The 22,362-nt window shown below is 40.9% G+C and overlaps 1 protein-coding gene across 1 annotated transcript in view; it reads right to left on the bottom strand.

Moving 5' to 3' along the window:
* Nucleotides 1-8,301: 8,301 nt before the first annotated feature.
* The window catches only part of rasgrf2b (Ras protein-specific guanine nucleotide-releasing factor 2b), a gene marked incomplete at both ends in the record, with an annotated part of 38,683 nt that continues 24,622 nt past the window's right edge, over nucleotides 8,302-22,362 (bottom strand). Inside the window, 14 exons of the mRNA XM_079161653.1 lie at nucleotides 8,302-8,394; nucleotides 9,093-9,161; nucleotides 9,253-9,370; nucleotides 9,474-9,553; nucleotides 9,975-10,172; nucleotides 10,494-10,578; nucleotides 11,408-11,511; nucleotides 12,132-12,192; nucleotides 12,736-12,848; nucleotides 14,270-14,376; nucleotides 15,254-15,343; nucleotides 16,049-16,174; nucleotides 17,949-18,403; nucleotides 21,901-22,149. Of these exons, the coding sequence (XP_079017779.1) occupies nucleotides 8,302-8,394; nucleotides 9,093-9,161; nucleotides 9,253-9,370; nucleotides 9,474-9,553; nucleotides 9,975-10,172; nucleotides 10,494-10,578; nucleotides 11,408-11,511; nucleotides 12,132-12,192; nucleotides 12,736-12,848; nucleotides 14,270-14,376; nucleotides 15,254-15,343; nucleotides 16,049-16,174; nucleotides 17,949-18,403; nucleotides 21,901-22,149 (1,948 nt within the window). The remainder of the gene's footprint in view (nucleotides 8,395-9,092; nucleotides 9,162-9,252; nucleotides 9,371-9,473; nucleotides 9,554-9,974; nucleotides 10,173-10,493; nucleotides 10,579-11,407; nucleotides 11,512-12,131; nucleotides 12,193-12,735; nucleotides 12,849-14,269; nucleotides 14,377-15,253; nucleotides 15,344-16,048; nucleotides 16,175-17,948; nucleotides 18,404-21,900; nucleotides 22,150-22,362) is intronic.

The raw sequence follows: 22,362 nt of genomic DNA, 5'->3' as shown, positions 1-22,362 counted from the left end.
GTGTTTTGTATGAGTCAGTGTTTTGGCACTGACATGGAGGGTGTGGACAAAAGCAAATGTCTCCCACTGAGGAACAATAGTACACAAACTTGGGGAGTACAGCCGTCTGCTTATACTGTAAAGGAAAACTTTTTATTCAACCTTTTAGACAACAAATTCAGCATTACCAATGCATTGTATCTCTAATATTAGATGCCCTGTCCTTATTTCTTTTTCCAGTATTAATCATTTTCAATAAGCAAATGAGTGTCTGTCTTTGACTGGAAAGGGCTGAGACATCACACCCACGGTGTTGTGGTAAACTTCGACTAACTATCATCCATCTGTCTCTCAGAAACTGGAGTCGTGTTGGTTGATCTGCTATAAAACTCCCACTGGTCAGACAAATGCTTACGGTCATCTTCCAGTCGGTTCATCAGAACTAAAAGCTGACAGCAGATCCCACACTAACAACTTGTCACATCTCCTTGACAACATTTGGGGCGATGAATCTACAAACACTTGCTCAACTTGTCTTGAGATTCACACCATGCCATTTTTCTCTTTCACTCCATCTGCCGCTGTCTGGTTTGTCTCACACTCTTTCTCTCCCTTTCCTTTAAATAGCAAACTAAATGTTTGTTGTTTTGTTTTATATTTTGAAAAGGTGTACAGCGTAACCGATACATTCAGCATTATAATTCTCACATGATTATATTTTGATAAAAGATATAAAGTCACACATTAAATCAAAATCATCCTTGAACCATCTCAATACAGTATGGGAATACATGTAACGATGTGTCAGCCAGATGCTCAAACCTCATGATACAAATTCTCCTCGATACAAGTATTTGTTTAATCATAGTTACATTAAATCGATTAATCAACTGATGTATTCAGGATTACGGACTATACTATGAAAATAGCTCTTTTACTGAAGCTAACACTAACTTAGTTGTTGATAACTGTCTACAGTGCAGCTATCCCTGACCTAAGGAAGCACAGCAACTGCATGGCAACAGGCCCGACCCCAACCATTTATGGGCAGAAGGACAAGAAAATCTTCATTAACTTGATGCTACACCAATGCATCCAGACCGGGGTGGACAACCCTGGACACCCCATCATCAAGACTGTGGGCATGGTAGCAGGAGATGAGGAGAGCCACGAGGTTGGAGTTCATGTTTGCAGGGAGTTGTTGTGTTTTCAGTCCTAAGATAGGGGGAAAACTGAGTGTTTGGTTCTTCCCATCAGGTGTTTGTTATCAAGGACAAACACAATGGCGACAACCCTCGCACGATGAAGCATCCCACTGACCTGGATGCTTCCAAGGTTACACACGCATGTTCTCTTAAGTCATTTGTTCTCTGCATCACATGGTCTGGTTCATTTGTTTCCACTCCTTCATACAGTGACCAAACGCTTTCTCCTCGTCGGGTCACCTCGGGAATGTTTGATGGGCGCGATGTGCTGTCATCCAGCCCTGGCAGTCTCCCTCTCTGTTTGCCACGCTGCTGGTGCAGTTCTGTCCCTTCTCCCTGCAGGCACATGTCGGTACTTTTTGGTAAGCTCCTCTGAAAGTGTGGTTGGGAATGCTCCTCCAGTGCCAGTGAATGCAACATATGGTGTAGTGTTGGTGAATGCAGCACCAAGCCTGGCTCCTCCCCCAACCAATTCCCTAATTAGGGCCAGATTACAAAAAGCACTTGTTGGCCTCGGCTCATTGGTCCAATCCCAATCTCCCCCCTAAATCCTGAACCCTCAGGGACTTCGCGGGAGCGCGCCTCAAAGTCCGTAAGGGTGCAGATTGGGATTGGGCCGTTCTTTTGGCCCCTGTCCTCTGTCTCTGTCTCTCCGGGGGCTGGTAGTGATTGGTGTTACAGGTATGTAGTTGAAGTGATCTTTTAACATGGCAGCATTTTTAAGCTGGTTGACTGCCTTCTGTTCTAGCTCATGTCTGACATGTTGGCTGAGAATATTGTGTTGGAACCCCATAGTTCTACTGCCTACCTTGAGTTATTCTATGTGATGATGCCCCATAGCAGAGGTGGTGAGTAGGGTCACAACATTGAATTGTGTTTTGCAGCATGATGAGCCCTGCTAATCCCCGTGTTCCCCTTGTAGGTTCATTTGCTGCCGTTTTACAACTGCTGTGTTGCTACTGTTAATCTGTTCCCAATTCTTTTCAAATGATATTGTTAAACTGACTCACTTTTTGTTTTAAAATCTTTTTGTATTTGTTCTATTTTCTTTCAGTGACAGAGTGCCAATGTTGGTGAGGTCCTTCCACCATATGCATGCATGCTAAAGCACTGTGATATGAATATAGAACGCTGTGTTTTTGCTGTGAGGATTGCTGATTTGCACCTGAGGGGAGTCAGCAGTAGCACCCCTGGGCACTTGTCACTGTAGTCTGCCTCTCTACCAATAGCTTGAACTCCGTTTCCCCAGTTTTGCTTAATTTATGTTGGACAGAACATTTTAGAGGATTAAAGGTTGTGCTATGGTTTTATGTATCAAAGTCTCTGTAGCTAAGATTGTATTACAGAATTATTTGAATTTCTCCAGTCTCTGCCTATTCTCACCATGACATGTCAAAAAAGGCATAGTGTGTGTGTGTGTATATATATAATAGGAAAAAGGTAATACTATACAATGCAAGAAAAACTATAGTATGTCATAGTATAGTATATCAACATAATAAATAACAGCATAACATTTAGAAAAAAAGTAGTATAGTGTCCAAATTTGACCCATTGTAGTTATAAAAAGTAAAATGACTGTATTTAAAAAAAAGTCAAATCATTGTATAAGTTATAGTATGTAAAAAAAGAAAATCTCAGTCATGCTATAGTTACTCATGAAGTCATAGTATGGCATGTTGAAAACTATAGTATGTCTTTAAAAAAACATTAAAGTATGACATATTCAAGAGTATAGCTTGTCAAAATATAATAATCCAACATTTTCATAAATTCTCCTGGTATGGCAAAAGAGTACATTATGACTAAAGATGCATATTGTGCCTGAAAAAGTGATAATATAGTATGACAATAAAAAGCCATATTAGTATGACTTAAAAAGTAAAAGGCATAGTATGTCTTAGTATAATATGTAGAAACATCAAAGTGTTATAGTATGAGAAAAGTCATACTTAAGTATGTTGAAAAAAGATATAAGAAAGTAATATAAGTATGTTACTGTCACAGTTCAGCTCCACAGCCTCTTCACTCAGCCACTCCCTCCTCATCATCAGTCTAACTCCCTTCACCTGTTCACTCACCTGCCTCTGATCTCTAATCAAGCCACTATATAGACTCTTGCCTCTCAAACACTCATTGCCAGATTGTTCTTTGCTTTTCAATGCCAGACTTTCCAGCGCTTTATCACGGACTGACTTCCTGTTGTCGACCCTGCCTCCCCCTGGGCCCTATTCCTCGTACGTGGTTGAACTAAGTCGATCAAATGTCCTATTATCCAGCTTAAATTAACTCGATGATTGACATCAGGCTATCTCGGTTCCTCAAAGGCTGATCCGCGCTCAAACAGTCTCGTTAATTTGAACCAGATGTCAGACAACAGGATCGTTGCGCGTGTCCGTCCTACTTCAAAAGGGGGAAGCGTCGATCACCGAAACCATGATTTTCTAACAGTACAACGGCAAATAAACGCAAAGAAAGAGCCTCTTTTTACTCCGCTGACGAGCAGGAGATAATCATGAACGCATATGAGGAATTCAAGACCATAATTATTGCGAAATCTAACGCTGCGAGGGCTAGACGAGAAGCATGGCAACATATCACAGACTTCGTTAAATGCGCAAGTGTTGGGAAAATGTATAGGTTAATTTTAAGAGCCTCATCACCTCAATCAATCAGATGATATTTCTTTAAATGTGCCTGCTGGCAGTAGGCTTAATGGAATGCATCATCCAATGAGATCTATAGCGAAAATAATTATATCAACACTTTCAGAATAAGTAGATAAAAACAAGCCCAAAGAGTATCTAACTGATACGAATTAATAGATACTTATGAGGATATATGTAGGTGTATGCACTTATGTATCATGTACTATATATATATATATATATGTGTGTATATACATGTATGTGTAGATTACCATATAGAATAGGAGTTTGAATATGTGTGTGTGAATCTGTGTATGGGCGGATCAGTGTGTATGTATTATTCATAATAAGCAGTGAAAATAAATTGTGTGTAATTCTCTCTATTCGTATCATGAGTCCACCTTAATCATGTTCTACAACAATGATATCTATGGTGTACTAATAATACTGTCACATCATTATGAGTGCTTTCAACCATCATGTAGTTCAACCAGCCATCAAGAGGACACGGGAGCAAGTAAACACTAAGCACACAAACATTATTCAGAATGGTGATCAATACAACATGTGCCATGGTGATGTAATGAACACATCCATAAGTTCTTAATCGCCAAATAAACTTTATGAACAGCACGGCATGCAGCGGCTTTCCCGATGTTCTCCACATCACCGACACTGTACAAACATGAACCACTCGCAAAACAGCGCGAGGCTGTGATACAGTCCGTGAGACAGTAGATGGCGTGTGGTGTTCAATGTACGGCTCGGGAAGGTCTTTAAATAAATGATTCCTTGTCGGCAGAATCGATAGCGCTCGTACAGGAAGTCATCATGATGTGATAACGGATCTTGGCGATCTCGAAGAACTCTCTCCCTATAAAACGCTAATCTGACTGATATCGCTTCCTCATCGATGGATCTCTGAGGAAGGGAGCTGACACTGTTTTCCGGGGGAGTGGCAGCTTATCCAGCGGATCTAGCTCAAGCCTGCTCTGGAGCAGGTTCAGGCTTATGGATGTGTTGCTATGGTGATTTTTCCAAACTTGCTTCGAGGAACCGAAAAGCCTCACTTAGGTAATCTCATCCTGGAAATTATCCGGCTAACTCAGTTAGCCACGTACGAGGAATAGGGCCCTGATCTCCCCGTCTCGCCTGACTCCTGGTAAACACGCCTTCTGTTCCTGACTGGGATTCATTGTGCCTGCTGTTTCTGCTGCTCTGCCAAGGACTTTGTGTATCATTCTGTACCTGCTAAGTTTATAATAAAAGACAACGGTTCCTGGAATCTTGTGTGCTGCAATTGGGTCCATATACAATCCGTTAGTTACTAAGATGTTAAAAAAAAGTCTTAGTAAAGAATGATGAAAAACGTCATATTATGGTTTGTTAAAAAGGTATAGTATTGCACATTGAAAAAAAGTCATAAAATAGACACGGTAAGTTTGACAGAAGTCATAGTATAAAAGTTATTCGTATGCCAAAAAAAAAGTAATGGTATAGATAATGGCTGAAATAACTTGTGGAGGATGTTGACATTCTGTATGCAAACCTCCAGTCTTAGTCAAGGTTTCATGTCATTACAGTTCTGTCCTGTTAATCCATCATATGTAATAGCTTTGTGTGTAGCCTGTGCAGTACTGTGTATTGTTAAAATATTCCTGGCTTTGATGGGTTGACCACCCTAGTGCCCTTAGCAACAAGCACAAATGATTTGCCTCTGCACTTGAATGTGAAATCATCACTCTGGTTGAGGGCCCGTTTCATGAAGGATACAGTAACAACTGTCATCCTAGGTGGTCTACCGTCTTGTACTGTAGTTATATGCATGAACTGTGATTGGCCTTTCAATGCCCTCGTCCAAAGACGGAAGAGTTCATTTTGAAGCTGTAATTCAGTTTCTTTGCAATCAGTTAACATATGTTGTGTCTCTAACAATCAAACAAGTAGAGGCTTTCAACCTGTGAATAAACAGGTTCTATCCTTCATAAAATTCAAGGTCCGAGCATTGCATATATATAATATAAAGCTCCTAAATTGTTGATCATTCAAAGAAAATGATTAGCTTTCACATTTTAGAGAATGTATAATCTAGTTCTGGTGTCTGGCTTTGAGTGTGTTACAACTGGTCAGTTCTAGACAAAGGAACTATATTAATCCTTACATTTGGTGAGTTTAGTCTTATGGTAGTCTCTTAGACCTCAGCATCAGATAAAAACCCCAGATGTTCAAGAGGATTTCAAGAGAAGTTAAACTATGCCAAAAGTATTTTTTGTCTTCAGAGTTTGGTCCTGAATTTTGAAATGTGTTGATGCACCAGAGATTTTTGGAACCATACATGCTATAGGTAGCAGAGGCAACTTTATATCACTGAAATTATTGCACAGTCCAAGGAAATGTGCAAACACGTAAGGCATGTTGAATTTATTTCTCCCGCATCTACAAGTGAAAAATGCAAATTACACGGAAATGATACAATACAAACGTAGCATCCTGTATTCCCAAACCTGTGTGTCAAACAGACTTACAGTCAGAATTACAGATGCAGTGCAGACAAGTTTTATTTTATTTTCCAAAAGCAAAGCCTGAAAACATTTCTTCTGATCAATCGGTTACTTCCGACACCGCTACTCGACAACAGGCTCTTTTGCGGATGACACAGCCTAAAAACTATGCTTGAGCTAGAGACGAATGTGCCAGATTTGATGGACAAAATATTGTTTCTATGCCTTTTAACAGCTACAGAGACAATATTGATATAGAAAAGCAGAGGGACAACGCACAGGGAGCGTCCAGTCGGACATGCACAACATGCAGCTGTTGTGTGCATGCAGGACAACTATGTTCATCATATCAGCAATACAGAAAACAAATTCAGATTATTCAAATGCTACATTTTTTTTTTGTTCACTTTCAAATGACATTGTTTTTAATAAAGTTTAACAGAGTTCTTGCGATACAAGAGCCTGGGATGCAAAACTACAATTCAACATAAAAGCAAGAGGGACATAAAAAGACAATAGAATCAATATTCACAGCATAACAATTCAAACCATCTCTTCATGATATGTGTGGTAACTATATACAAAAATATCAATACAGTATCTGATGAAATAAATAGCATGGTAAAATAACGATCATACTGTCACTCAAGCGAAGCTACATCTCAGAGAGTGCAAAAAACTGTCCCAGCCTACATCCAAGAGTTACACACTGGGACCTGACTACAGCGTCAGTATCAGACAATTTGTCAAAGCCAAAGAAATCCAACAAATACACAAAAGCTGCAAAAGCTTTGGGTCAGTAGAAGTTATAACAATGTTTAAACACTAGAGGGAGATATTTGCTGCAATGACTTTACTGTTTACACTAACATGCTACTCTTAAGTCTACAGAACCTATTTTCTGAAAAAGAAAAGTTGAATGAGTGAAACTCTAGTCCAATTTTAAAGTAAATCTTAAGCATTTCGAAGCAGGATTCATGTAAAACGTTAAGCTTGTGTATTGGCAACTGTGGGGAAATTGACCTACACTAGTGGAAGGCACTGATAAAGTGTTTTTATTTTGTATCATTCATGTGGACGTTTTCATTTGAGAAATAGCTTTCCATTCAGTCTTTAGGCAAAGACGGACCAAAGACTACATCAGAATATATTGTTTGGAAAAAACCTCATCCAAAATGTTTCACTTTAAATTATTTTCAATTTTCTTTCTACATTATATGTGAAGGCTTAAAGGCGTTTTTTTCTTTGCCACACCCAGCCCACTGAGGATGCATAGTGGCTTAGAGGGTCACTCCGATAAGAGTGATGCATGCTAAGCTGAGGGTCAGGGGTCAGGTGGAAGGCCATTTAGACAGTTACATCCCAAGCTGAATTCATGCAAGTTTTATGCAGTGACCATCATGACAAAGAAGCACATATTTTTTTTTGGGGGGGGGGGGGCTTTTTGCTCCAGGACGTGGCACGGATATGCACAGGCAACAGAACATAGACAACGGCACAGAGACACGAAAGCGGACATCTCTCTGTCACACAGTCTGTATATGCTACATCTCCGTTACATCCACTGTATTCCATCCATTCACTCCATGCTCCATGTGTGATGACGTGTGCACCGCACTCTCGTCTGAGGAATGACGAGCGCACGCGGCGACATGTCATTTCCTCAAAAACCCTCACGCATTGCCACCAAAACCACCTCCTCTTGTTCTCCTTGAAGACAATCAATCCGACACTCCAACAGCCTTGTCCCCTCCTCATGCTATCTCAGTCTCTTGTAAAAACTTGTTCAACTGTCCTCATACTTGACTCTAAAGATATCTCCCACTTCAGTCAGTATTTCTCTTATTTCCAATTCCACGTCGCTCTCAAAACTCTCAGATTTCCTCTTGATTGATGAGATTGCGTGGGCGTGTTTCCCCTTGGGGGTCCAGGTTTGGCAGGTTCCCACTGGCCACAAACAGCTGCAACTCAGGCAGGAAGCCTGGGCTCAATCTTCAGCGAGAGATCATAGAGTGTATCTTCATCCATGATGAGAGTCTTATCCAGGAGGTACTGGGTCACCTGGAAAGAAAACAAAGAGAAGTTTCAGACCAGCAACGCAGACGTACACATGTTTACAGCTACGGCTTCATTTTGTTCTGTTCAAGTAATCTTTGACGTTAATGTTTCAAATGTTTCAATGGATTAAACCAAAATGGCTTTGCAGTTATGCTGCTTAACTCAAATTGAATTTAGATCTCATAGGTTCTCTGAGTGGTCCAGCTAACAGCTGCGAGGGTTAAATTGATACACAGTGGATGTTTGAAGGATGACATCACCAATCCTCTGTTTCTTGATGCAGAGACAGAGGATTGGTGATTAAAGATGATTTTGGCTCCCAGAAACATATACTTTTCCACACTACCGTGTATCAAAGGGATTTTCAATAATCCTCTCACAACAGCAGCAGAGACGAGCACTTCCATAAAGGATCCGTGTTTTCTTATTATTATAAACTCACTTCTAAACTCTACGATTTGGCTTCATCATTTCTTTAGTTTTATCTAGAAGTTTCAATTTTTTTGAAAGTTTGTTTTTTTAAACGCTTTGTAACTATGTTTTATAGCAGCTCTAAATAAATCAAGTTTATTACATTTATAAATGTATTATTCTTAAAATGTAGTGCACATTCGATGATCTTCTTGTTCCTGACAAAATATTAAAAGGCATCCCTATATCGGGGGAAAAAAGTATTAAATGTGTTTACAAAAAGAAAGTACCTTGGCTTGATGCTCTATTCTGTAGGGAGTCTGCTGAAACTGTCGGATCTCTCTGATGATGTGGGATATCTAAAGAAAAGGTTGAATTTAACTTGACAATCAAAGTAAAAGTATACATGTACGGATGATTTGCATGTTTATTTTTTATGTATGTGCCTACCATCCTCATTTTGGAGAAGTTTACAAGACCTTCCTCAGTAAAATTGGGCCTTCCCTCCTCAATGAAGGCCAAGTCGGTTTGATACATTCCCAGGTACGGCACACACGGAGGGTTGCAGCTGGAGGAAGAGAGTGTGAACAAATAATGTCTCACAAATTGTCTCAAAGGCCAGTAAAAAAAATGTAATGGTACGTTTAGTGTTGTGATTTGCAATGTCTCACTTTTTCAGGGTCTCCCTCAGATTTTTAGACCTTCCCTCGGTAGACACGGTCTTCTGCAGTTTGTCCATGAGGGTTTTAGCCTGGACGAGATCACGGATACGCATTTAAAATCATGAACAACCAAGGACACACAAGGCTGTTGCATTAATCCGAGATCCACTTGCTCTTAAAAAACCATGACCATAATGAAATGACAAAATAAGCTTTGCTTGGGTCCTGAACAGGCAGAATGGCTTTGTGGAGAGACAGACTGATGATTGTATGATTACGGTTTAATCGATTTAATGTTCATCAGAATTGAGCGAAGAGTAGATACTAAACATTCCAGGTAAATGCCTTTCTCTGTTTCCCTAAACTCTCTAATGGCATCAATTCTGTATACTGTACATTTGAAGACATTAGAGACCAAAGAGCTTTATTCTAATCCTCTATGCTGAGGTAAACTTCATATACACTGGTTTTTGGGTTTACAGAGAGAGGATTAATGGAGAATTACGCCACCTGTTTGCTGACTTTAGCCCAGGTCTTCTTCAAACGGTAGATGGCGCTGCGATTAAGCGCAGACGTGATCTCCAGCACTCCGTTGTAGTTGTTGAGACAGCGGCAGATGTCAGCCACGGCAACCCACTTTTCGATGGAGTTGGCCCTCGAGCCCACATCGGTGTGGGTCATAATCTGTGATGCCACCAGGTTACTCATCTTCAGAAGGAAAGGAAAACAATCATATTTAAGATACGGTAAGACGAGAACTGTATTGATCCCACACTGGGGAAATTAGAAATGACAGCTTACTGGAAGTGCTGAATATATAACAATTCAAGACAAAATATAAATAGAGTAATATAACAACATAGTAATGTACATGTATACACTATAGATACACATTTCACTTATTCACTGGATAATTGCGCCTATGCTGAGTAAGGTTGTACTAGAGAAAAATATACAGTATATAAGTATGTATGTATATAGATATAGTTGCACAGGCTACACACATGACAGAATACTGAAAGAGCTTACATCATTGAAGTGTTGAGTAGTTTTCATGATGTAGGGCGTCCTCTCCATCTTATCAACCTTCATCCAGCCCAGCCCCAGGAACTCTCTTAGAGAGTTGGAACAGAGACATGTGATAAGCCCAAATGAGATCGTAAAGGCTCAAATACAGCACAGTAATCTCATAATATATAAATTACATAAGCTAAAGCCTGTGACTTAAGGATACCCTCACGTTCCCAGCAGGGGTTGATAACATTACTCAAAGTAATTAAACACCACCAGTAAAGACGGATGTCTCATGAAGGCTGATGAGAAATCAAGAACTGAACCAGGTACGCAAGGCATTGGTTGTTGGATGAAAGTCTTGCATTAACGTCGAGCCAAATATCAAGTTTTAAGAAACTACCAAACACATTTCTTTCTAGTATTAACTATTTAAAAGCGAGCTAACTGTGTTTGCTTATTTTTTCAACTCTTTTTTTTGATTTCACAAACCGAAGAGTTGGAGACTTTTTCTTAGGCCACTGATTTTTGAGAGAGGGCCACAGAGTAAAAACACCTTAGATGGGGGTACCATGAGGCATTCCTCCTGTGTTCGGTGCTTTATGATATGTAATGGCATGGATAAATATGTGTCTATATATAGAAGACATACAAACACATGTACACTCAAAAAACCATCTTGTAGAATTGAATTACTCTTAATGTGCAACCCACCGTACCAAATGAGCAGAAGAGGAAGCTGGGCTTAATGAATGTTACTGAAATTATCTCCAGAAGCCCATTATCAAAGAATCAAATGACTAAATGCACTTTGCAAAGACTCTAACATGTAATTAAAGGTGTTGCAGATGTTTCAAAAAGCTGATCTGATACAAGCAGTTAAGCACATAGCGATGTAGATCACAGTGTGAGAGTGTAATGAGAGGACTGACTCGTAAGGAATGCTCCTGAAGACGATGTGATCCAGAAGGGTGATCTGCTCGGCCAGCTCCATTGCCGACAGAGACTCGAAACACTCTGCCTTCGGACAGTCCGCCTAAACACACCGACACACACCGACAGAGAGAAACAGAGTCATTAACAAGCACATTTTCACACCATAGCACGGATAACAAGGAGATATTAATATCTAATAAAGAGACTGGCTGAATGATGGTTATGTTTTGCGACAGTTGACAGTTCCCTGGAGACCATCACAGTCAAGAGAGGTTGTATTTACCCCTCCTGCCTGGAGGAGAGAACAGTGGGTTTTGACTGAGGCTTTTCACATCTTACAAAGGCAAATGTGTGAGTGACTCCCAGTTATTATTAAGCCTAGATGGTAAACCAGGGGTACTCATGACTGCTGACTATACTCTGGGAACTGGTAATGTGTTTGAAGGGAGGTGAGTATTAATGCTTAAATACCAAGGGGCACCGGCTTCATAGAGGTAATCCCAGAGAGAACCACAATAATGTCCAAATTCAAATTAAAAACTGCATCAATCACCCAGTCTGCAATAACAAAAAGCTGCAGTATAATTTCTTTTCTCTGCAGTTTACTGCTGCTCCATTGATCCAACAGAGCAATATCATATCAAAATCCTAACAATATGTTTGCAATGACGCACTTTAAATAAGTGATCAGAGGCTTTTATGTGCTGCAGTTTTTCTCACCATCTGTAAGATGTCCTCTATCCTCAGCTGGGCGTCCTCCTGCTCGTCTTGAGAAAGGGTACTAGGAGACAGAGGGAAGTAGAATAGACTAAAGCTGAATAACATAGTAACAAAATGCAAAGAACAAAAAAGAATCAAATAAAAAAAGAGCATAAAACAAAACAACAGACTAGAACACATGATATAATATGACAGAACAGAACAAAATAAAATATAACGGATCAGAAAAAAATAGAACAGAATGAAATAAAATATAACAGAACAGAATAAAATAAAATAGAACGGATCAGAAAAAAATAGAACAGAACAGAATGGATTAAAACATAACAGTTTATAATATAATATAAAGAGTACAGCAAATAGAAAAGCTCAAAACAGATTAAGTGTAGATTAAAATACAGCAGAACATAATCTAACAGAACACAATAGAACATGGTAGAACATAACATAATAAAATAGAATAAGGAGAAGCTTTTGTGATAACTGAATAATAGATGCAGGACAATTTGATGGCAGGAACTATTCAGCTTTCAAGTGTTATATTCAAGTGCTTCACATGCGTGCTGCATGTTAGTGTGCGTGTATATTTGTGTGTGTGCAACACCTTAGTATGTTGGCAGTAGCTTTACTCTCCTGAGGGAGCAGGTCTGGATCTCTGAGCACCTCCCCCAGGAGACAGATCACCGACATCTTCAGCTCCCCGTTCATCTCAAAGTCCTGAACACAAACACGAATGAACCTCTATGGTTGAAAGTGACATATGTACGGCTTCTCCAGCACCCACCACTGCAACTAGTACCCTAATATTGACCTAAACCTAATCTTAACACTCTAAAACCAGACTGCTTACCATCATGGCATATTTTAATTTCGACCATGATATTGATATGAGATAAGAAATGTATTTTAGGTATCTTTTTGTTTTTTTACTGATTAATTGGGAATATTTAATTGATGGTAATGATGTCGATTTCATGGTTTGAACTGTCTCTTTGTGAAACGTTGGCACTTTACTTTTTGTAATTGTTTAGGTTGGCGGACTGATATTCCATAGACAGTGAGGTGGATGTATTTAACATACTGTCAGAGTTCTGTTGTCCAACGGTTGTGTTCAATTCTGGATAATCAAGTGAGAGGGAGTTTATGGATAAAATAATCAGATGGGACAGTCTGTTTTCAGCTAATCCAGAAAATCGAATACCTGATGTTACCACGGTACCACATTGATGGAAAACAAAGCATTTAAAAATCCAATACTACTGTAAATGATTTGCAACATGGCCCTGGCGGCCTATGACACTATTAAAAGGACAGCTACTAAGAGTATAAACAGAGGCAAAATATCTGGCGGGCGATACATTTATTTAGTCTCAATGTATATAATATCGTCATATGACTTTCTCTAGTCTCAACACACTAGTCTGACCAATCAGTCCCTGCTGTATGATCCTTCATGTCTTCCGACTGTCCATTCCTCCTCCTGAATCCCCTCATTCCTTCCAGCCTTTACACCTTCTTTTCCTCCTCCTTTTCCCTTTTCACTCCCACCCCAATTCAACTTTTGTTCAAAGGTCAGTTTTAACAAGCTCTTTGGTCTTTGGCCCCCCCCCAGAGAGAAATGTGAGTGGGCGTGCAGTGTATGTGTGTGCGTTTGTGCTTTGTTTCTTTGTTAATAAGCCAACCAAAGCCGGCCTATCATCACAGCATTTTGTGTTATTGAAGAAAAATCCATGAAACAAATCAATGCAGTTAGACCTCTAAGCTGGGAGTCAAGCAATTACCGTGATATTCACTTCATTAGAGGCAACACTGGCGCTTCAGCAGAAGAGTAGGTGGACTGGGGCTGGTTGTCCAATTGATACGGCAACAATATGCAGTGTGTTTGTGTGCACATGGCTGTTTACATGCTCAAGTGAAAGCAGTGGAGCAGAGAGACAGAGAACGCATCAGACACCTGCTTTAATGAGACCACAGATTTGATCACCCCAGCAGAACAGGGGACGACCACACACACACACACACACACACACACACACACACACACACACACACACACACACACACACACACACACACACACACACACACACACACACACACACACACACACACACACACACTGGTGGGTGCAGACAGACCTGTGAGTGTTTGGAAACCCAGTGCCGCAGCACGTTGAGAACTCTGTTAGTTGCAGCTCTTCGGATGATGAACTCTTTATCACAAGTTCTTTCAGCGTTAGTAAACACTGGAGGGAAAATTATAAAAAAAAAAGAGAGACAGAGAGAATATGTTATTATTGTGATAATAACATTTTCAATGATGATCTGGGCTTAACTGTATTTACCCTCAAAAGAAAAATGTCTGGTTTTGAAGTATTGGAAATAGTATCAAAACTTAAAATAATGCAATCCAAAAATGCTTCATTTAAAGTATTACACATTTTCACGGTAGTAGAAGTAGAGAAGTATTTGCAGCAAAATGTACTTAGCTTTTAAAAGTAATAGTGTGTATTCTGAAAGTAGTCTGAGTTGGAAATTTGGCATGTTTTAAAGGGGCAATTAACCCAAATTGAAGTCCGGATAATCCCCGTCATCCTTTGATTATCAGAAATTCTATTAATCTCGATTGTGCTGGAGCAGCGACAGAAACCCGGGGAGCCCAAAATATGGACAGATCTTTTTTGTAAATAGCAGTAAATCAAACCATTAAATGTTTTATAGTTTACACCTGGTGCTATTTCTAATAATGCACTGTAGGTTATTGTAACACAATATATATTATGAGCTGGTCATATGCTTTGAATGTTTCTAATATTCACAGTGCATAATAACTACTGCTAACAGATTAAGTAACAAAGTAAACTCACTATATTTCCTTTTGATGCCTCTGCACCTTTTGAGGCCTGTATAAATATTGGTTTAAGTAATTGATATCAGATACAGATATTTCACCATTGCAAACTAAAACAAGAAACAAAAGCTCCCACCTTTGGTGACGTATTATCTTTAAAGCGCCATGAAAACACATATTTTCTTTATTTAATAGTATGTTTGAACCTGTCAGTGTGTGTGTGTGTGTGTGTGTGTGTGTGTGTGTGTGTGTGTGTGTGTGAGTGTGTGTACCTGGTGGTGAACCATGTCCTGCTGCTGCAGTGGCAATTGCAAAGGCTGAAGCAGGAGAGACTGGGCAGCGGGAGTTCTCCCCCGACTGAACTGCAGACACACAGATACATAATTATCATCAACGGCGACAATTTCTGCCGCTGTTATCATCAAAAGGAGTCGACGCAAGTGAATAAAAATAAAGTACTTTCATTTTCATTTTCATTGTACATGCAATCAAAATGAAATAGGAAATGAAATCTGCACATTACTGGCTATGTGTTAGCACTAATGTGATGGCTATGGCTATAACCACATTTTAAAACCAGTTCTTTTGCATGACGAGAACATGTTTGTGGAAAAAACACAAATATATATTTGTATGCAAGTGTTCATTATGGATGTCTTTATTGTACCTAAAGAAACTTCCAATATTGAACATTGTCGTTGTTGCAAAGGCACATTGAACACCATATTTTTACTCCTTATCGTTTTTCCAACAGCACATCAAGGAATTGTCACCGTGATCATATCAGTCATCACCTCTAATATCACCAGTGAAATTACCATCATTATGGCTCAGTCAAACAGGACCTTTTTATGCCATGGTCTGGCTATATATGAGCTTTCTATTATACTGCTGTAATAAAGATGCAGGGTCAGGGATCTTTACCTGGCTCTGCAGGGGGGCCTGTCAGTATAGGCGAATAACCCCCCCCCCCCCCCCCCCCCCCCCCCCCCCACACACACACACACACACACACACACACACACACACACACACACACACACACACACACACACACAAAATGGTACCTCCAGGCTGCCTGTAGCGGAGGTGTCGAGGTGTGGAAGGTGAGCGACACGGAGACATGTCTCCTGCTTCACTGCTCTGAGGAGACTCTGGGATGATTTTCTCCAGTGATACCGACTCCAGCAGAGCTAGACAGGAGGAGAGGAATGGGACAAGAATAATGATGATGATGATGATGGTGGCGATGATGTTTATGGTCACGGTGGTGGCCACGACTGCAGCTGCTCTTCTGGAGAGGAGAACTTTATTGCACTTAAGTTCACAGCCGTGCAGAGGTCGCTCAGTATAACCAGAGGATATCATCAAGACTTGTATTATTTCCCCGCACATTTTTGTGTATGAGTGAGCAAGTAAATGTTCAAGTCAGTGTTCTGTCCGAATGGTAAGAGGCCCCGAGGTAGACCCAGAACACGATGCAGAGATTATATATCTCACCGGGCCACCTGGGGATCCCCCAGGAAGAGCTTGTAAACGTTGAGAGAGGGACAACTGGAATACCCTGCTTAGCCTGCTGCCCCCGCGACAAAGCCCCAAATAAGGCAATGAGAATGGATGGATAGTTATCATGCACATGTACCAAAATCCCCCATAGGTGTACAATTGGGTTTAGATCTTGTGATTGCAAAGGCCTTTGGCAAACAGCATGTGTTCACGTTCATTAAACCATTCATTGACCCCGTGTTCCCTGTTGTGGAAACATCTGCATCCAATAATGTTGCTTCACTCATTTCTTCAGGTTTTTCCTTCAATTCGTCACCCGTCTGTATTCAGCCCTCAGTAAAGTAAACGCCACACAGCACCTGATTACAATGGAGCTCTACTGTAGGTGCTCTTGTGCATCCTGGTGCTTTGCTTTGGATTTAATGTTGTTTCATTCAAATTCATTTTGTTTAGATCTTACTGTAAACGACACAGAGAGATGACTCCTCAACATACGTTGAGAACGTCACACTGCCAATTTGTCGGTGACAGAGCAATGCCAAGGAAAAGGGTTCCATCAACAGACAAAAAGGGAGATTTCCAAATAGCTGCATGCACGTAGATACATTCAAACAAATAAATGTCTGATTAAGAGTTAAAGAAACAGAGAGTGTGCAGAGAAGGTGAGAGTGGCTTGATGCTACAACCACTAATGGCTCTTTGTCTCCAAGTGAGCGGTTAGCAGCCACCACATATGCACGTGCTCGTGCACACACTCTTACACACATACAAATTGTGTGTGTGTGCACATGCTAATGAGGGTGTAACTGCAGCTTGTCATCGCTGTGCTGCTTCAGAGGCCCCGACACTATCGCTCTGCAGTCTGAATGGCCTGTTTAACAGCACAATTAGAAGATCTGAGCTTGTGCGGTGGGAAGTCAGCTTAGCTGACTCGAGCACACAAACGTGAGGAGATAATGATGTTTCACCAGGCGCCTGTTCTGCTGTTACAGGGAACACTTCAAACTGTGCCATTTGACGAGTGACCCCCTGCCCTTCATGAGCATCTCAGTATGCAAATAAGGCTCTAGTGCATACTGTATGTCGACATTCAATCAGAGACGACATGTAGCTTAATAAGCTAAGCACAGTGAAGTACAGAATTGAGGATTTAAATCATCTGCCGATGCTTCACAATTCAGCTGTTACGAATAATTACAACGTAACATTTTTGTATATTTTTACCTTGTTGATATACCCGAAACATTTTTAACTAAATCTCTGCTGCTTCCATAGTGACTGTGTGATTAAAAAGAACAGACATTATTTCTAGATGCAGGTCACCACTAAAAGCACGAAAATGTGCTATTTACTTCACAAGAAACATTGCCCTTTCTAGTTGAAGTCAAACCAATCCAGACCCGATGTTCTGTACAGTGTAAATGTTGTTTGCACTGTATTCGTGTGGAAGCCATAACTTACCTCTGCGGATGCTCCGTCTCAGTTTGCCAGAGAAAGGGTCCATCTTAGGCCCGTCCTCCCCCTCTGCAGTTGAGCAGGGACTTTGGTCCGGGGAGGAGGGAATGGGAGGAACTTGGTCCTGTGGTGACTTTGATATGTTGGGTGGGGGAGAGGTGGAAGAGGGAGGAGGGGAGGTTTGGGGGGTGTGGGCAGATGTGGGGCTACTGGCAGCAGACTGGGAAGTGTTATGGTTGACGCTGGAGTTTGACAGAGGACTGGTTAGGTCGAGCCCTCCGACCCTGGCAGTGATGGGGGAGTGAAGGGAAAGCTTTCGAGTTCGGACAGGGGAGGAGGTGCGGGACGGGATGGACAGAGGAGGAGGAGAGGAGAACTTGCGACAGAGACGAGGAGATTTGTCGTTTATGTGGTCGCCAGCTCTGTTGTTCTGGTTGGTGGCAAAGAACAGCTCCAAAGACCTGAACGGGGGGGGGGGGGGGGGGATACATTTGTTATCAAAATCAGAGGATATTTTAAAAGGATGAAAAGAAAAATGTGTAATTGAAGCAGTGAACAAGAACAGTTTGTTTGTCAGTGTGCCTTGGAGTGTTAAAGTTTCAATAGCAAAGTCATAGTTTTCCTGTATCAGAGGCTATTTCTGGTTTAGGATCAAAATACTGTGTATTCAGAATTCATAAAGGAATAGAAAACTCAGATTTCACCCTGGGGACTTCAAGGAATTCAATGTTACATTTGGGGCATTTAGCTAATGTAGTTATCCAGACTGACTTATAATGGCACATACAGACCAGTCAGGACATATTACAACAGTGACACAATATGTATTGTGTTGTGTCTGTACTCCAGCAGAATGGGTTGGACATAAAGATATGTCTATGAGGATACCGTTGTGACTTTAAGCTTTAATTCAAGGGTGTTTACATCCACATCAGATGAACAGTGTAGGAATTGTATAACTCTGTATGCATGGTTCCCCAGTTTTGATGAAAAGGGTGTAGTATGACAAGTTAACATTAACGTGAATCTGCTCTAATCGTTACTTTTAACGATTTAAAGGATGAACATGGTGGAAGCATTAGCAGCTACAAAGATCAATATTTCCTTCAGTAGGTAGTGACCAAAAGTGAGCTAAAAAGAGGAGTGAATATTGGACTTACATTTGTCAACTGAACATATGCGACTGCAAATGAATGCTTAAGTTGCTCCATGTCCATTGGATGTGTAAAAAGGAACTATTTGCTAGCGTGTTTGTCATATCAACGTTATCAGGAGCTCAGTTTGATTAAAGTCAAGGGACTGAACTTTGACGTTTAGGTCTGGCTTGTCTTGCCTAATGTTTAGGATCATTGTGCTGCTGCGCTAAAACTGTGGAACTATGTATAAACAGGGTTCAAACTAACTAAAACTGTTCAGCAAGTGTGTATGTGAACCCCCTCAAAAACATTTAAAGCTGAAAGAGACTGAATATGATTTTAGTAGCTGATTATTCCCCTTCAACAGGAACATAATAGTCAACAAAGAAATATCCACTTCATAGATTAGAAATAAAAAGAAATTGCAGGTTACATTTGCAAAATGTAACCGCCTTATTTACCAGGCAATGAAAGTGCAACAGCTTTAATCAACAAGCATTTCATGATGACATTAACATTGCTCGGAGACGTGTGCACAGAGCTGCATCAAGGGAGGAGCAATCATGCATAGATAAACACATCCATCATTTATTCACACACGTCAGTTATTCAGCAGGAAATAGAGGAACAAATATGCATCCCAGATCAAAAGAGGAGGGGGAGGAATGAGAGGCAGATGGAGGAAGGAAAGATGCATGAAAAGCACAGAGGAGGAAAGCTGAAGAACTTTGGAGCAAGCGGTGGAAGATGCTTGAGAGAAGGATATAAAGCAGACTCAAGAGGAATGACAAAACAAGGGATCGATATGAATACAGAGAGAGAAAACAGCCTTGAGGAAGTGATGCTCCAGTGATAGAGAACATGCTACAGAAAACATTTCCCTTCTCGCATTCCTGTCTACGTATCATCAACCTAAAATGTCTCAAACCGAGATTACAACTCCTGTGAGTTGTTCCAGTCACATAAAGCGATAGATAGCAGGTCGATTAAAAAGTAAAGGGGAACGTCATGCATCAGTGAAGTGTCAGACCAAGACCAGAGGAGAGGAAGACCAGGCAGGTAAAGTTGGAAAGAGACAGTAAGGGGGAGGACAGACAGAGAAAAGTCAGTTACTTGGACTGATCCACGGCTATCCTCTTGATCTTCAGACTGTAGTCGGGACAGATGGATGAGATAGACAGACGGTCAAATGAGTGGTACCGCGCCCTGTAGTTAAAGGGGACATGAAGAGACAGGGGGGATGGATGACACAGAAATATGATTAAATGGATGATGGTGATGGTTGGATTAAGACATGAAAATGCAAAAGCAGGAGATGTGACAGAAGATGGTGGGAGGGAAGATGAGGGATGGAAAGGTGTGTTTGAAGAGGGGAGGCAGCGTGTGAGTGAGAGAACACCGGCATATGTTCAATCTCTCAGACTCATGACCGCATGGGAGAAAAATCCAGCGTAAAACGGATGCAGAGAGCTGTGTTAAAGTCCGTATTTATGCGTTTATGTCTTTATGCGTGTGTCCACAACAGTGGGATTCTCTAACAGGAAGGGACAAAAAGAAAACAAATTGATCAACAAAAATAGGAAAAACCAAGGAGCATTTGAGCCAATGAAAAAAAGGATTCACTCTAATCACTTGTAAACTTTGGAAATTGCCGTGTTCCAATCGTTGTCAACAAATGCTCATTAGAAGAAAGGCAAAATGAATACCACAAGATAATGTGGAAGATAAAGTACTAAATAAAAGAGCCATGAAATATATATACGCAAGGTTAAAACAAGACCAAGGCGATACTCAGGCATAACAGTGCTTTGAGCTTAATGCTCACATCAGTATGCTGACAGAGTGCATGTTTAAAAGGCATAATGTTTACCATCTTAGTTCAGCCCGTAAGCATGCTAACATTCGATAGTAAGCCTTTATTAAACGCAGAGTACAGCAGATGGAAATGTTATTAGTTTTTTAGATATTTGTTTTCATGAAGCAAAGCACTGGCCAAATCAAAAATGTTGACCTGATGTGTGGGTGTATATATATACACACAAACTGAAAATCATTGTGCCACAATAAAACCTATTGTACTGCCTCTTTGGTGAATGAAGCAGAGAATAAAGTGGAAGGTTTGACTAGAGGGAAACTTGGGTTACCCGTGTGCCGACATTGAATGACATATAAGGGGCGAAATAAAGAAGGTCCCGTTATAGGTTTCAGACAGGTGACTACTTGCCCCCCATACCCCCTCTAGCACACCTCTGGAGGAGTCCTCCCCTGTTCTCTTCCAGTGAAGACAGCCACAACCCACGGTGAGTTAGGCTTTACATACAAACATGCCCTAGGGCAGAGGAAAATACAGAGCTTTTCCAGTTCAAAAGGTAAGTTCAGTAAAGTCGAGGAAGGAATATAAACACACAATTGTGATGCAGTCAGAGACCTAACAAGGGAGAGAGAGAGAGCATGAATAAAGCAGGGTGGGAGAGAGAGAGAGAGAGAGAGAGAGAGAGAGAGACTCCTTATTTGACACACAGCATATTCCTATGGCTGTGCCAACAACTTTGTTGCAGCATCTGTTCTGCTGGTCTTCATACACAGGCTGGTATGTAATTCAGCCAGTATGTATTCAACCTTGTGAATAGAGTCCAAAACACAGACCTACATCTGACTACATCATTCACAGTTAATAAAATAAAAAGAGAGAGAAGCCAATAAAACACTCTCAGAACACTCGCGTAGTGCAAATACCCATTCTTGCATGTTTCACACACTAATACGAACACAAACGCCTTCTTCTCTGTTTGTGAATGCATATTTGTGTGTTTGCCATATACCTGATAGGTATGGAGGAGAAGGGCTTCTTGTAGATGTCGGCCAGTTTGCCCATGACGACCGTTGCCGTGGTGAACATCCTGTATGTGTGCAGGAAGGTGTTGAGGAAGTCTATGGAGAGGAAGCGCAGGTCGGTCAGCCTCTCGAGCAGCCGCTCCACGCTGGCATAGCGGATCTGGGGGACCTTGCAGGAGTTGAGCGTCTTGCTGAAGCAAATGTCAACATCATCTTTATGGAGACGCACATCAGATCTGATGGACACACACGTACACACACACATACACACACACACACACACATGCACGCACACACGCACACACACACACACACAGCATGGGTGACTGCTGGGCTGCTAACCAAGGAAAAGGTTATGAACGTAACTGAGCAAAAATAGCCAAGTGAAAAAGAGAAATGCAAAAAGAAAATCCACATATTCCAAAGAAGGAAGCTAAAAATAAGAGTGG

Source organism: Pholis gunnellus (assembly GCF_910591455.1).
Source record: "Pholis gunnellus genome assembly, chromosome: 6".
Taxonomy (NCBI): domain Eukaryota; kingdom Metazoa; phylum Chordata; class Actinopteri; order Perciformes; family Pholidae; genus Pholis; species Pholis gunnellus.
The sequence above is the reverse complement of the archived record's forward strand: the minus strand, read 5'-3'. Positions and strand labels throughout refer to the sequence as shown.